The sequence below is a fragment of the Pezoporus wallicus genome, unplaced genomic scaffold (assembly GCF_028554395.1).
Source record: "Pezoporus wallicus isolate ANWC-B61680 ecotype Strahan unplaced genomic scaffold, APGP_CSIRO_Pwel_v1 contig_2384, whole genome shotgun sequence".
Lineage (NCBI taxonomy): Eukaryota > Metazoa > Chordata > Aves > Psittaciformes > Psittacidae > Pezoporus > Pezoporus wallicus.
Genome location: NW_026640488.1, coordinates 7,100,709 through 7,118,386, shown reverse-complemented (window position 1 = coordinate 7,118,386; position 17,678 = coordinate 7,100,709). Strand labels below are relative to the sequence as shown.

The following is a 17,678-nucleotide window of genomic DNA, read 5'->3' as shown; positions in this document are numbered from 1 at the left end:
GAAGAGAGCAAAAGGAGTGGGGGGAAGGGAGGTAAGAAGAATTGCTCAGGAGCAGTATGAGAATGATGGGAAACAGAATTATTTACTCACCAAGGCACACTAGACATTAGTAACTTACACAGTAAAATGAAAAGGGAGAGGCCAGGGAAAAATTGGCATCAAAGATACATGACAATAGATTATTACTTTTTTTTTTTTCATCACACAGTACATCTTTTACCATGCTTTAATGTTATAATTCAATGACAAATGCTTATTGTATATATACACACATATGTATATATATATAAATTATACACACATACATTCAGTACAGTTAACATGATCCAGCTCCCATCTGGACTACATTTCCTGAGGGAATGCAGGCCAAACAGCCAACCACCTCAACCTCAGCTCAGAGCCTGAGGCTGCTGCCTTGTCCTGGGGGAGATAGACACACCATCACATGCACACCCAGACTGGCTGCTAGGCTTGGGAAAGTGAGGGGCATGGGGAGGGGGAAAACATCCTTGCAGAGTTTTCTCTCTGTCCAAAGATCAAAGGGAATAAGAAATAAAACAGCTAATGCCTAAAATGAGAACATGTGTGCACGAATGTAGCACAACAGGGAATGAGGGACAAGCAGAGGATCAGACTGCTGCTGTCACCCTCAGAGCACACAGAATGGAACCTGAAAGAGAAACCAGTTCCTATCCAGAACTATATAGCTGTACTACAGATATTCTTGGAAAATCAGGGATAAATTCAGGCTTCTGGGGACTGTGCTTATCAGTCAAGCTGTCAGTAATTTAATCATGCAGCTTTCAGCAGTCAGTACCAATAGGGAAACTCAGCCAGTGCAAAGGACATGGTAAGACAGAAAATCACAACTATTATAAGTGCAAGGGAAAACAGTACTATTTATTAATTTTTCTCCTAAGCCTGTTTTGTGGCAAGAGTCCATAATGACCCATATGACAGAAATCAAGATAAAGAAATGCTTTTTAAAGCATATGTATGATTTATTACTTTGATATCTGTCTACTTTCTGCCTTCTCTTCCTTTTCGTATCTTGGACTGAAATAACAGAAGTCCCTGCTGCAACAGTCTGTAGCTGTGCAAGTCACCTAGATACATAGATCTGTTTAGACAAACTTCTAGACAAAGTTATAAATAAGCCTTGGACACAGCTATTCTCATTTTTGTTCTTCAGCATGTCTCTTTGTTCTCTAAGGATGGAATGAGAGTATAGTGCCAGTGGAAAGACAAACTGATCTATGAAGGGAGCTGACATGCTCCAAAATACTATTTTGGCCTTTAGAGAGGACAAAAGGGGAAAACAAGCATGCAGAGTTGTTAGGGGGAGGGATTCTGCTTGGTTTTATGCAGCGCTTTTCTAAATCCCCTCCTAAACACTTTCCTAAACTTCCTCAGAATAAAAACTAGCCAAAAGTCAATACATCATTACAACCACTTTGTTGTCAGATGTAGACTTAATACCTTATACTTTAAGTATCACAAAGCTATACAGATTTCTGAATAATGCTCTCTTTACTTGGTATTTCTCTACATGCAGACATAATAGGAACACAGACTGCAAATATCACTGCATATGTGACTTTAAAAGAACTGGGTCATGAGAGGAGTTTTCCTGGATCTCCTTCCACCATCCTAGGCATTTGCTACTGCTTTCAGATTTTCATCAACTCCAATTTAAAGTTTTGTGTTCCTACTCTAGGACTCTCTCAGAATCTCAATTCTGTGAGGGTTATATCCGATCTATAGCACAGAGGCATTGGCAAACTATTCACACACCTCTGTCAGGTGGTAGGTAACAGGGAAGTATCCCAGAAACATAAAATGAAGCAAGTGCAGTAATCTTCAGTACAATCTCCAATACAGTCAAACTCAAGGAGCTCATTAGCAGATACTTACGGAGGCGTCACTCCTTTCGGGAGGCCTAATGCATTGACAGAAATGGGTGGTGGCTGGGATGGCAGCATGGAGCTGAGAAATGCTGCTGGAGACTGGCTGGAGTTAGGAAATCTGGGAGTTGGAGACAGGCTGTGGGAAGGTGAAGAAAGGGAAGGAAGAGGAGGGGGTGGGGGAGGTGGAAGTGGAAAGGAATCACACACCGGATATGTTGTAGTTGGACTAAAGACAGGTGGAGGTGGGGGTGGAGGGGATGGGGAAGAAGGAGACCAGGCATACTCCCCTTCTGGAGCAAACTGCTGAGAGAAGGGAGGAACAGGCACTCTCCCAAACTGCTTCTGAGAAGCAGTTGGAGACATAGGAGAAGGAAGGCTGGATGTAGATGATCCTGAAGATGGAGTCACGTAACCTGAAGCAGGGCTGATGTTCTGAGCAGCAATGAACTGCTTAGGTCGAGCATAGTTGAAGGAACTGGAGGACTGCATGTTTGGGGAAGTATGAGAGTTAAGAATACTCATTGGCACAGGAGAAGTGACAGACTGGCTGGATGCAAGCTCCTGGAAGGAGGGGGGAGGAGGAAAGGAAGGAGAAGAGGGAGGGTGCTGGTAATGATCAGGTTGCTGTTGGTGACGGTACCACTGGCCACTTTCTCGCTCCAGACGAATTTGGTTCTGCAGCTGCTGTATTTTTATAGGGTCCCTGTAGGAAGGAAAAATAGACAAAAAGATGATCAGACATGCAGTGCTGGTTGAGGAGGAGACAAAAGTTCCACCACTTCATGGTCTAGGAAAATCAGAAGGCAGGGAAAGTTAAAAGTGCTTGCGTATCTTCAACAGCCTTATTTCCTCAGAGCTAAAACATGGTACATGGTTTTGAACTCAAAAAGGGGGAAAAAAGTGTATTCATTCTAGAATTTAACAGAACCTTCAGCTCTTAAAAAAATGGTGAATTATAAGACAATTTGAAGATGCCTAGGATATTTTATTTCCACATAATATAAGTAACGGTAAAAATGTGTTGAAGTTCTTAACAAGGTTTGTTTTCATCTCTTGCCCGTTTCATTCAATGTCTGTGTTTCATTAATAAGCCTCAGATATTTACCTAGTGACAACTTCAGCCTTGATTTCTGCTGCAGTCTATGCAGGCCAATTGGGCAGACCTAATTGCTGCCATAATTTTAATGAGGTACTTGGAGAGAAGGGACCAACTTCTGTGTTAGACGTATCCATGTATCTGAAGATGAGCAAATAAGACTTCCAAGAATCCCTTGTAAGCTAAGGAACTCAACTTCCCCTGTCTTTAGTCACACTTGTTCTTCCAGACTTTACTCTTAGCTGTAGGCCCTGAGACGTGTCTTAATAGGTACTGAAAACAGTTCTGAGGAGTTACAAATTGCAATACAATCAGCTCAAATGGAAATAATAATTTCTTTTAGAAATGCAGACATTCACCAGCAGAACAATAAAGACTAAAAAACTACTATGCGAGAGCAGTCAGAACTGCTAATAATAAAAGAAGCAAAATGTTCAGCAGTGAAGAAAACCAGACTACGCACTGGCTTCTTTTTTGTCCACAATACCGGCGTTTGAATGACATTGAAACCAAAATTAACTGTGTGGTCTATTATCTTCAAGTACATCAGACTGACTTGCTTAAAACTTGTCATCTTCCAGCTGGAAATCATAACTTTATCTCAATACTCCAGATGTCCACAAATTTTCAGCATATGTACATATACCTTTGCTGTATATTTAATATGGAAATACTTTATTATATACATGTGTGTCATTGTTTATGTATGATTTAAGTATTTTGAGCAGAAATTTTAGAAGCTATCTCCTTCATGCGCGATGTGTGAATGTACAATTCTGGCACAACAATATACTTTTGTTGGTAGCAACAAAATTAGAAATGGTAGTATCATCATATTTTCCAGTCTAAGATTAATTTTGATATTCCAACCATCCATATTTCCCAGAAAATGTTTTCTGACAATAATTCTGCTTACGATCTCGGGACAAAGGAGAATGTTTATAGATAAGAAAATGGGGAGCAAGCCTGGTTAGGACAGAAAACTGAAAAAATCAGTTATTATTACATTTAACAGTTGGTCTTTTTCTTTTCTGTTATAAAGATGGTTCCATTCTAGAAACATCAGTCATTGCGCCAACAATACATATTTCAGTACTAAAAAGGAGATTGCATTTTCCTTTTTAATTAAATCAGCAACAAGAACATTGAAGTGTTGCAGCTCACTTGTAAATTTTATAATTCATTTTTTAATGTTGACAATAGAGACTCTAAATCACTATCAGTTTAACTTTTCACTCCATAGGACATGAGCTGAACCTTGTTCCTCAATTTTTGCTAAGTTACATAAAAGTCACATTTCACTGAATGGGCTAAAGCAACACAATTTTAGTTCCCATCATCATGTGACTTTCTTGGCTGATGGCAGAAATACTTCAGATCACCTCAGATTGGAAAGAGGAAGTCCTCTAAGATTATTACTCTCAACTCATTCTGTATCTTTAGTCTACTTGCAGAGCTATTGTCTGACACCTCTAACATGATTTACAAATAAAACTTACTTTTCATCATAGTCACCCCCAATATTATTTATTTATTAGAGGGAGGCTAATGTTAAAAAAAAAAAAAAGGGGGATATTTAGTATTGTAAATGGTGTGCTGAATACAGAAGAAACTTTGCTGTCTCCAACCCTTCTATGTTTACCCAACATGTGCTGAAAGCAAATCAGTGTCTTGTCCTGGGACTTTTATATTTCCCCTGCCAAGTCAGATGGTGCTCTGCCCAGCCAACAGCATAACACAAATGACCATCTATGGCCCTATCAATGGTAAGTATACTACTACAGTGCCTGCCACCAAGCTGCTGCTGTACCAATCTGGGCAGCAGCAAAGATCAGTTTCAGGGTATGTCTACAAAAGGTTGGCAGGCAAATATGAGGTTTGTCTCTGCTCTCACACTACATTTGACTTGAGGCCACAGGACTATACATTCCTGTAAGTCAGGATTTAGTACCTTGGGACAGCACTAACCCCATTTGCAAAACTTCTGATGAATTTAGGAGGCCAGGCAAAGCAAGTGTATGTCTGCTTGAAAAATTCACATGCAGACATAATCATCACATCAGTCCATGTAGTGAAAAACCATAAAGAACTTCTTAGGGCAAATTTTCATTCCAGTGGTAGAAATGCACGATCCTTGTCTGCAAAGGGATGTTCTCCACCTCGGAGCTTTTGATAGCAGATACTGCCCTATAATAGTAATTTCTTGAGCAGATGTATCCTAAGGATGTGTCATCATGAAGAAGAAAAAAGAAAAGAAAAGAATAATTACTTTGCAAATCTTCCTTTGCCATGACACCAACAGCAGTGGAAGTTCTACATAGGTAGGTCTTTGAAAGATAAAACTGCTGTACTACAAATACAGAGCCCAGCAGTCAAAATTAGGCAAAGGAATCTCTGCTATGTTGCCCTCATCAGTAGGGAAACAAAGGGAATTTAAAAGAATTCAATTTTTGGATGAGTTTTCAGGAAAAATTAGTTTAATTGTAATGACATCCTCTTTCCAATTAGCTGAAATATGTTTTGTAATCCCAGCATTTTAAAGGGCACACATGCTTTCAGGGAATCCATCAACCTTGTTTAAACAATAGAGAATAAAACTTATTTTTTCATGAGGAGTCTTTGATTTTGCCTAACAATTAATTATAGCAATGTAAGAATGGACATTTAAAAGTAATTTTTTTTAGTAAAATTCAATCAGTGAATGGCAGAAGTACATATTTAAAAAAGTCATAACCAGGTAAAGCAAATACTGAGACATTTCAGCAACTCACTGAAAAGCAGACCAAGTAGTACATAAGTATTTTCAAAAAGTCAGCTTCACATTTCACTTTTTCATATTTCAATACAGAGTATTTTTAACCAAGATTTTACATACATTTTCAGATGTTCTAATAGATATGCTAAAACAGTTAAAGAAGTGCACATGGGAAAGCAACAGTATTTCAATGGAAGCAGAAGACATTAGTTGCAACAGAGGTGAGGTTTCTGGCCTGCCTTGTCTGTAAGACCAGTTGCATGTGCAGGTTCAGTTCTGGGCACCTGGAATCTGCTCAATAAGGTGATGACTTTCAGAGTAATGATAGTGAGAAACATTTGAAAACAGCTGTTCAAAGGGAAGACTAGAGACATTAGGTTTCTTGGCGGGCAGGTACAGAATGTTATCTTTTTAAAAGCAAAACACTGATTGTATGAGAAAATAGTGGACAGAGATGATCAGAATCTCTAAGGATGCCAATACATACAGCATATTTTAACAGTTACTCAAGCCTTCAGTTTCTGAAGCATATATTTGGTTTAGACTATAACAGGCTTTTTTATCTTTTTATCCCATTTTCATAATGTTGTTTGTATTTTTTTTTTTGTTTGTTCCCTGATACCTTCTTTGTATCACATTGTTCTGAAAATTAATAGAGCAGTCCTTGACTTTGAGAACTGAACTGGTAACAGCCACCATCAGGAACTGATGTAACTTCAAGTGCCTGGACACAGTACTATGGAGAAGGGGACAGAGACAGATGCTTCTACATCTCTGAAAGTCCCAATAGGAACTGGCGACTGGATTGCAGAGGACATTACAGCAGATGGCATTTTCTGGGATGCAGCAAATCCTGCATACTGAAAGTTTTCTGTCAGGCTTATATGCAGGTTCCCAATATTAGGATACCCACCAGCTTTATTTTAACTTAGATTTTTATCTAGGTTTGTGAAGAGCATTTAAAAAAAAAAAAAAAAAGAAAAAGGAACAATGTCCCTCTTCCAGGAAGCACCCTACTATTTGATTTGCAGTTTAATCTATAACTCCTCCATATAACCTGCTCTGTGTACCTTTTAAACATAGAAGTTTATATATAAGCCCTTCTATCCCGTTTATCTATCTTGGAGGGTTCTCCAAAGGTAGGGGGATGCTGACCAAGTCTTGAGGGAAGCAGTCATACACAAAATGAACCCTATCCAGGTAGGGTCTACCATAAAGCATGTTAAGGGCACTGAAGTATTCAGTGTTTTACAACACTATATATAAAGTATATCGAAATAAACCACCACAGGTAAAGAACCAAGATAAAATATTTTTTTTCTACAAGTTTCTTCAATTCCAGGTTTTGGCCCTCCTCATCTTAACAAAAGAAAAGGTACAAATAGAAAGTAGACAAAGAAAAGCAACTTTTGTTTGAAGGAAAGAATTTTATCTATCATCTTATCTATGGAAGAGCAGTGGGCTCACTTCCATGTCAAGTCATTCCTGAGCAAAAGCAGCCTGGCCCCTTCACAATCCTACCAGCTATCTGCTCTTTGAGAAACAGATGGTGCAGTTCTAAACCAAAACAGACCTCTCAAATGAAAGTACAGGAGTATTTTGAATGAAAGTAGTCAGAATTAACCACAACTTTAAAAGCTTGAGCTACTTTCCTAAATTAAGATTTGAAACCAATGCCAGAAAACCTCTATATTTTTATTTTGGCGTAAGAACAACTCACCTCCACGAAATCCACCTTCCAATGAAGGCCTAGCTTCTAACTTAATATTACTACTTCAGTCATGCCAGACCTCTACCAAAAGGGAAACAGCCACCATCACACTGTATTAAAAACCATGGGCTCTTCTCAGGTAACACTGACTTCCATGTCACCAAGTATGCATGCTTAGATGTATTTTTATATGTATATGTTAATATATATAAACAGCTATACTTAAGGTATTTATAAGGCAAAATTCAGGATGGGATTATTTTTTCCATAATTTATTAATTTATTAAAATCAGAATGTATAACATACAGTTGGATCTCTCTGCTCCTTGGCAGCCTAACTGGATAGCTGGTAGGCATGGAAGGAATGTAGAATTAGAAGTGGTGCGAGCTTGGGAGCTTCTGTGGTTCCCGCACTTGATCAGATTCACAGTGCGCACATCTGTGGCTCCCAGGCAGCCGACATGGCAGACATGCCAGGTAGCTGTTAAGTTAGCTCTTAAACACACTGTTGAACTTGCTTTCTATAACCACAGCATTTGTATTTTACTGGTATAAATGATACTGTTGCAAATGAGTAGTTTTCTAAACTTCCTCTGACAGTTACTATCTAGGAGACTGAAATGCACACACCAACTAATCCAATATTTGACAGTAGTCACTGGTATCTGTAATTGTAGTCTGATGAAATTCCTAACATAAATTAAGGTTTTCCTTAATAAGCTAGCAGTGAATTAATATCAGCTGTACTGAGAATAAATATGCAGAATATAAAAGTAATGCAGCTTTCAGGCTGCATTAATACAAATACATTTACTCAAGTATTAAGTTTCTTGATGCTGAACAATCCCTTATATTCTGAAAAAGAAATGTGGACTGTTTAAAATCCTGCAGGGCGTCACATTTATGCAAGACTGGAATTATCAGTTCCAGCAAAAACTGGGGAGAGAGATAGGGGATGCAGGGAACAACGATGCACATGACAACAAAAACCAGCACCGGTTTGGGTTCTACCCTGCAAACATTCAGGGATAACTTTTGTCTATACTAACAGATTTCATGGAAGATGCAGGTTGTCACTAATATTTACTCCTCATGCTGATTACCTAGAGAGCTCTAACTGGGAACCATCTCAACCAGCTGCAAACTGTTAACATTTTTATTACTGCCCTTCAAAGCTTGACAATCTGAAAATGCAGATTCATGACAGATAACATTTTCCGTATTTCGGGTTAATATACAGGAGTGTTTATAATTAATTCCACTGTAACCTAATGCACTCTCAGGAAAACCAATATGGTGCAAGAGCTAACACAGGTACTGTATTATGAGCACACTATGAAACTAAGCTTGACTTTTCATCTGAGAGACTTCATGCACACAGAAGAGAAATGTAAAACACCTGCACTGTAGCTGCACTGTTTGTGAACTCTCTTGTAAAGAAAACATGCTGCAATTTGGCTGTTAAAAACTTTCCTGTCTATCCGAAAAAGTGGCAGTTGTACGTATGCCCGTTTTCCATTATGGTTTGATTATCTGTCAAAGGCATCAAGGTAATTTCTGTACCGAGGAAACCAACAGTAGTGATAGTGCCAGCATTCAGCGAACACAAGCAATTCTTTTTGAGACAGGAACCATTTTTCATCTTTCTATACCACTGCAGGGACTTTTTTCAAAACATGCACCAGTGAGATAACACATTTAGCATGGGCACAGAAAGAAAGGAAATTGTGCTCTTGTGCACATTCATTGTTCCCAAAAGTCATAAAGACACAATACAGTTTCAGCAAAACAGCTGAACATGTACCTCTGGTAGGTTTAGATCGTAAGAATTAGTCTGGCAGTCAAAAATCTGTCTGGCTTAGTAATTCAACAGTGTTATAAACTAGCACACAGAAAACCCAGTGGATGGATTTAAGTTAAACAAATGACACAGGTAACAAGTTTTACTGCTGAAGAAGAAGGATGTGTTACGTTATTAAAAGGTCAATTGCAACAAGGCATTAAGAGCAATACAGGTTTTGATTTAGAGCTGAACTGACCTGAAGTATAGGAAATCAAGACTTTGAATGCAAGAATGAACTGGCCTGCGAACGGAAAAAAGGTCTTCTGCCTCCAATTCTGCTATACCTTGTGGAAGGTTATATTCTGTGCTGACTGGTATATACTCAAAGAAAATATGGGGAGGAAAATAAATATATCCAAGTTCAAAAAACTGTACTAGCTTAAATCCAAAAGCAAACAGAAGATGGACAGCCATTCCTCTTCTGCTAGATACAGTATGATACATTTTCTCAGTGCTGCCACTGGAACAGGACATGCACAATTGTCTTTATTTATTTTAAAATTAATATATTTGATTAACAAGATGCTCTATAAATCATATTTTATCTACCACTGGCCACCAAAGTTGAAAGATTTTCTTATTTTTATGACTACCCACCAACAGTTACAGTGGCCTTAAAACTGGACCTTCATGCTTTCAATATTAACATGCAGTATCTGTCAAGTGTCTGTTCTTTGGGTTACACGTAAAGATGGCTGGTTTGTACTACTGAAATAGATACTTTTGTGAGGAAGAATGAACATCATAACAAAATCAACAACAACAAAAATAGAATAGCTACTGGATGCCCAGATATTAACACACTGACAGTTGCTACAAGTGTGCTTTTAGGAGAATTGAAAATTTAAGTATGTATTAAAACTTCTTGAATAATGTAAGGTATTTTTAGAGCCTAAATTCTAGGCTGTTTAACCACCCATTCTGTATTCACAGACAGTTCTGACATTTGAGCAGGTTCTTGCCTTATGTGAAGCTTGGATATTGCCATCTGACACATCAGTAGTCTGTGTTACTGAAACTTACTGGAGCTATTCTATTCTTAAAACACCGTATGAAAAGGAACTATTGGAAAGGAAAGCGATACATAAAACCCGGTATTTACATGAAATAAATATGTATGTCTGAGATTCTCTTACTACAACAAAGACTTAATGGCTTTACATGTCAGCACCATCTTAGTACCATACCATTCTGGCTGAAGTCCTTCTATACACAGAAAAATAACCCTGTCAACAACATACACTAATTCTTATGGAAGGAGGAGAAGCACCAGAAAATAACAGCAACTGCTAAAGACAGTAATAATCTGTCAGCCTGGTTCTCTAGAGCATTGAAAAGTGAAAATAACACTATAGCATTACCCACAACTTCTGTGGCACCTATTCAACCAATGCTATCCTAACACAATTGTACCTTGTGCTCAACCCAGTGCAGGACACTATATCCCTGTCATGCAGTTGGTAATCTCAATTAAAGTTATGCCAGTAAAAAGAAAAATACTTAAAAGGACAAATAACTCTGCACGCTGCAAACTTCCGAGGGTATCTAAAGTTACTGCCGTATTAGGGATCATCTGCAGATCTAGTGGGAGAATTTTTCCTCCAAGATGCCCTCTTAGATAGCCTTTTAAAAGCACTGGTGAAGCCCATCTCATGCATTAATTGAAGGAAAAACAGTCTTTCATTGCTTCCCTGATATTGTTCTCTTGTCATGTAAAACCAGAACAAGTAACTACCCCCCTCCACATTACATGGCTGCTCACTCCAGCTGCAGTTAGGAGTTTGTTCAGGTATGGACAAACTGCTTCAACTTTTTCCCTCAGACAGGCTAGCTGACAGACAAAGCTCTGGTTAAGTAAAATACTCACTTTGTGGCAAAGAAACCTAATCCAAAAACTAGCTGAAGTGTCCTCAATGTTTGCATGTGTTGCAGCATCATGCATAAATATTTCTGCAAAGATTTGGCAAATGCTCAATCTATTAATGCCCTGCAGATACTTTGGGGGCTACACTCCTCACAGTGCAGAATGGAAACCCCACCACTCACCAGGGAAATAGCAGCAACAGCAGAGCCTAGTAAAATGAAAACACTTGACAGCATGACATACGTACCTTATATCAGCTACTGAATTTAGAAAACGGAAAAGAACTCTTTGTAGGCCAGGCTATAATATTAGACATAACTTTATCTGTTCATGTAGAGTGACAACATCTTTTTGGGTCATCATATTTTTTTCTTATCAGCAACTGGCATTGATTTCAGTGATATCTGCCTGATGAATACTTCTGTGACCGGTTTTGTATCACAAGCAATCTTTTAAGATGTGGATCTGCATTCACCTTGTGGGAATAATTTTGAGAATAAAATAGAGTTTACAGGGCACTGTCACTTCTTATCTAGCCAGACATGTGCTTCAGAAGTGTGATTTTTATTTATTTACTTTAAAAAGCATTTTCCTCAAAGTATAAGAGACAAGAAAAATTATGATACTCTAAATGTTGCTAAAGCACCGTTAGGTATGCAGACCTACTGACTACAACTGCATGATGAATATAATTATAATGAAGATGTTTTAGACAAACCCTTAGGACTAAGTAGACTGGCAGGCTTACTCCATGACTGAATACTACACCTTACTGTCATTTCCCCATTGCTTGTTCCAAAATAAAAAATGAATACCTGTCAGCAGAATTGCTGAGCAGAGGAAAAAAAATCCATCCACAGTATGCAGATGTTACTGCAGCCAAAATATACTTTTAAATATTCAGAATATATTCTGCTCCTGAACAGATTGCACAGACCTGACCAGGAAAAAAATCACATTCCCCATCATCACAAGATGAAGGGAAACTTCATGTGTTTATCTTGAAATTACACAGCTGGACACAGGCCCTCAATTTGAATTAGCTTCTTGCACTGGCAACACACAATTTTAAATAGTATTCCCCTGTTAAGTAGAAGTGATTTTAACACTTTTTTAACTGCTAGCTAACTGTACAGTGTATTGTTCTGAAAAGCTTAAACGGAATACTTTACATATAAATGTCAGAGCAAATAATCACTTTTGTACTTTTGAGTGAAAATACATTCCATAAAGATGATTCACTTCACAGTACCATTTATTTCTTAATATATCAAGTAACCTTGAATATGGGAAACCTAAACAGTAAGGCCTTCCCTGAATTAAGCTGTGCCTTAAGTGATGCACAATGACACAAAAAAGAAGGAATCATACAGGTAAACTGTGTAATGATAAACACTTGCTATGGGCAACTGCTGTGCCAGTGGTTCTGAACGGCTGGTCCCTTCTCTAAAACTGTTTTGAATCTTGCTTACCTCTGAGTGAAAGGAGTCAGCCTTCTTATGCAGAGAAAAAAAAAAAACAAACAAAAAAAACAGAAAAAAAGGAAGGACCAAGTTTCATTTTTCCCAAATAAAATGGTAACCAACATGGTGAGTAGCCAAAACTAAGGAACCATGTAGACTTCACTTCTAAGAAGATCGTAAGGACATATTTGCCTTATACTTTAGCAGGGATCAGAAGTATGCTTTTTGAAGCAAATCTCCCACTACCTTCACTTGCTTGTACTCCAGCCACATTGTGGAGAAGCCACTTAAGAACATGAACCTATTTCCTGTCAGGTGAAACAAATGCAACAAATTCCAGCCACCAATCGGCTTCAGTCCATGGAGGCAGACTAGAACTAGTCCAGAGTGAAAACACAAGCCCCTAAACTCAGTGACTGTGAAATGTACAGCGTAGATATCATGCCCTCAGTACATTTTTTTTGCTCTAGAGCCACTCTTGTTTGTATGTATTGCTTTCTGAGGCAGGCTACACATACAGAGTAGGCATATGAACTACCATGAGGTGTCTAGCTAAACCATACCACCTAGAAGGCTTTTAAAAATAAGTGTGCATACCACAAGAAATTCTGGCTTCATACTCATGCATATTAACATTTAGACGTATAGAGGCATCCTAGGCAGCATTTTTACAATGTCACTATTTTGTATGCTGCAGTACAGATTTTACTATTTGATTGCAGGCAGCTGACCTCTAGAATTTAATTAATTCCAGTCCTTCCTTCTGCCCTGCAATGAAAACCTCCCAGACAAAACAAACATATCTTTTTAAGTATCATGACTGCTTGGACTCCAAGCTATCCTTTACCTCACATAAATAGAAAAAAGATAAAGAGAGGGAGATATTAAAAAGAAACATCTTGTGGTTTAATAAACAATCTATACCTCCATATTGAAAATGTGCTTTTGGACTTGTACGTTACTTGAGAGACAGAGGGATTTCGACAGTACCTAAATTGGCATTACCAATACCCAATAGCACTACAGTCAGCATCAGCATGAATCATATGGTTCTTGCTGTATGAACCACAAAATTCCACACAATCCTCTGTTCCTCTCAGCAGTACTCAGACCCTGGTATAATGCTGGTCTGTCTTCAATTTTAATTCTCACTGACCTCTCCCACTCTAACTGCTGTCTTCTCCCTGCCTTTTCTCTTGGCCTGTCATTAACTCTCTACCACCCATTAAGAGCTCCAGAAACACTACCTAGGGTGTACCAAAATTCATTACTTTATCTTCTACCTCACTTCATATGTGAATTTCTCTAGAAAAGCATGCTTCACTCTTTGGAAAACACTGGCCTAAAATACCTTTTGTCCTTTGACTACTAGTTTTCTACTCTGAACTAAAAGATACTTATTCTAGGTGTTACAGCCCACATGACCCTTGTGTCTCTGGACCAGTTTACTGAAGCTACTCTGTAGTTACAAATAAAAATGATGAAGTACACTGATTCTGTTTCTCATTTGAAGGACCCCTCTATTCCTTTCCTGTTTCAGCAAGAAACCTCAAACAGCACTGCAGTGTTACATGACAAAAGCTTTTGGATTATTTGAGGTTAGCTAATTGATTAGACAATTCATGCAATATACAATGATAATTTTTTGCAGAAGAAGAAATGATTAAATGAAAGTCAAAAAGCTAGAGACATCAGATGGTATTGTAATATATTGTGTTTTGTGTCATAAAGGGCACAAGAAGACAAAGACATTTAAGTTCTCTAACTAGCTCTCTAACCTATGAGAGGAAGTGAGCACCCAGGTTTCCAGAAAGACTGAGCTGCTTTAGTATTTTTGTTTGGAGGAAAAAAGTTAAATTTCCCTATAATCATCCTCTGTGCATGCCAAATGTCTAATGAGCCCATGCACTTAGACATACCACATTAATTAGATTCTCACGCCCTAAAGGCAATGCTGTCTGAAGCTGTCCATTTTTTGGTCATTTCATAAACCTTCAGAGACTTCAGTTTTCCAAATGGATTTCAAGATTTCAATATTAAAGTTACTTAAATAATAACTAATCCACCTGGCCTTAGTTTTAAAAATGGGGAAATAAACTTTGCTAAGCAAGAATTGATAGCACATAATACTTGCTGTACCCTGTCCAGGCAATATTTCACAGATTAGTTATGTCTGATCTCCCACACTAGGGAGAAATTTTGTCCTCAAGAGCCTAATACTAGAAATGGCATCTCATGATCCAAGGTTTGTTATTTTGTTTGAATTTGTCTTATGTTTAAAATCTGTTATTTGAAATCAAGAGCAATCTGTAAGGCAAAAGGCCCAGCTTGATTAACACACTTCATAATTGCAGGAAATGGGTTTTGACCCTTAGTTGACTCAAAATTTTTTCCCATGATTTTTTAGCAGCATGATCTACTTCCCCAATGGATCATTTAGAAGGAATGAGAAAAGATCTGCATACTTGGAAATAGCAACAGAATCTCACAATAATTTTGAAATCCTCCATATATTAAATGGTTTTATATTTTCAAAATAAGCTCCAGATGTGTAAAACAATGGTACTTGATTTGTAATAGGCCTAAAAGATCATTTGCCTTTTTCTTCTGGCCTTGCAGTACTTCAGGTTGCTGTCATGTTTCTCTAATTCTTCTAGTCAAAAGGAGACACACAAGAAAATGTTCTCATCATCTCATCTTTGGCATCTCACTTCCATTAGCAGTTCAGCTTCTTAGATAGCCAGCAAAAACTCCAGAGTGCAGTTCAGAGTGTGTAAATTGGATGCTAAATGTCAGAACGTATAAAGACTCACAGAAGTATCTTTAGAAGTCATCCCAATAAAGCACAGGCTTCAAAATGAAGACAGGCAACTCAGATTTGAGCAGAAAACATATAAAATGCTTAACACATCCTTAGTAATGTAGTTAAAAAGAACACTACCAAAATTCCTTCCCCTGCCCACAACTTAGTAGCTCATGAGTCAACTGCAGATCTCATACTACATTACATTGTTTCACAGCCACACTAGACTTAAAAATTTAATTTATTAATTTCAAGGTACCATTTTTTTCCACACGCATTATGTAGTTAACTATTATGACAGCTCTTATTTATCAGCATCTAACAAATGTACTCAGCTACTCTTAATGGGGAATATTCTTTAGTATCAGGGAGGATCCATAGTTCTAACACTACCACACCTAGCTAGGGTCACCATGTAGGAGTAGAATTAATAGAAAAGGTCAAACATAACAAACATCATAATGAAGTAACATTATTAGAGTCAGGAAGAAATTTTGTGATTATTTATCAACACCATCAGCTGTAGAACAAAGAGTTGAACATAAACCAGGCAAAAAAAAATTACTCGCTAAAAAGGGGATTTGTTTACTCATTTGAAAAGTAGTCCTAAAGGAATGTCAAAGAAGGCAATCAACAAAAGATATGCCAGAGAGATTTTAAACATCACAAAAACGCCACAGTATCACACTGTATTCCATATGAAGACAAATGCAAATATTTCAGACTGGAATATATATGGCAAGATTGGTTAGATGTGAGGACATCTGCACTGCTAAGACTAAAAGGACTCGGATCAACATGAATAGCTTTCTTGCACTTTGCATTCTTTAAACAATCAGCAAAATAGTTCAATTAAAATGTTAAACAATGCTTTGCAGCGCAGAAATACATATGTTGCAAGTGTAAATGCTAAAAGATACCCTAGTGTCTTTCTACGCGCCAGGAACAAATCTGGTATTTACTTTTCCCAAGTCCAACCTGTTTTATTTCAGTAAGATACCCCCAAATCTTTTTATAATTATTTCCATTGCATATAAACATAATCTCCTGGTATTAGTAAATTAACTTGGCTAAATATAGCAAGGAGCACTCATGTTTTATGGGGCATTTTCTTTGGTATGCAGCTAATATAAATAAAACAAACGGAGCGAAGTTGGCAGTGTTCCACTGCCATTACATCACTTTTCCTTAATAGGAAACCTCTCTGCAACTTAACATCTTGCTTTAAACACTCGGAAGTGTCCGCACAGTCTTCACTCAGGATCAGCATATAAGGCCAGTAGTTAGCTTCAAAGGTCCACAACATAGAGCTGGGGCACCAAGTACAACACTGAAAAGAGAATCTCTAATGAAAATCACCTTTAAATTGTCACCAAATGCAGAGCAAGGGAGTTGCATAATCTCTAACAAATGATATGTATAAAATGTACAAAATTCCAGTAAAATGTACATTATTTCAGTAAAAAGCAAGGGATGAAGTTCCAGTTTCCATGAGTTTACTTCAGTAGACTCAGGATTTCCTCTAAAAACCATATAAAGAAATGAATTAAAGAGAGAGGCCTAATCAACTGGTCAAAAGCAGGACAAAGACACAAACATCTACCATAGTTTCACTTGCAGCATACTCTTTGTGATCCTAAAAGGGACAAACCCCCTATTTTATGGTACCATCAGTACCATCCCATATCCCTATCATGACTTTATTTTGAAGAAATTAATTATTGAAAAATATTATATTAATTTACTAAGAGCCAGATGTTGCCAGGCACATATGTTGAGCTTTTCATTGCAAACAACAGGATGCTTTGATTGTACACAATAAAAATACATTAAATGTGCAGCAAACCCCATTGGACCTGCAAGGTTTTTTTTGAAAGTCTTTTTTTTGCACACGTTACTGAGATTGCTAGACTTTATTGCCTGTGTCATATATTGAGAGACAATAAGCAATCAACAGAGTACATGAAGAATAAAAGTGCACAGAGAAATTTATGTTTGTGCTATAATTAATGTAAACATAAATTCCAGTTATTGTATTTCTAATGCACAGCTGTTGAGCCAATGATCCAACTCCTGCTTCAAGTCTGCCTGCAGTATTTGCTGGCATGGAATTTTATGGAGAACGTAATTTATTTAGGCACTGACATACACAGACAAACACAAAAATGTATTTACCACAGTACAAAAAGTCAGGGTAGGTCATTTTGTCCTGTGCTTTTTCCAAAAGAGCTTGAGA

General features: G+C 37.7%; 1 protein-coding gene across 3 annotated transcripts in view; it reads right to left on the bottom strand.

Annotated features, from left to right (window-relative positions):
• Positions 1–17,678, bottom strand: part of PALLD (palladin, cytoskeletal associated protein) — a 195,336-nt gene that overhangs the window by 36,350 nt on the left and 141,308 nt on the right. For 2 of the 3 annotated variants that reach the window (XM_057419221.1, XM_057419222.1), the window contains one exon: positions 1,915–2,610. The exons of the other annotated variant lie outside the window; for it this stretch is intronic. In XM_057419221.1, the coding sequence (XP_057275204.1) occupies positions 1,915–2,610 (696 nt within the window). The remainder of the gene's footprint in view (positions 1–1,914; positions 2,611–17,678) is intronic. 3 annotated transcript variants of the gene reach the window in all.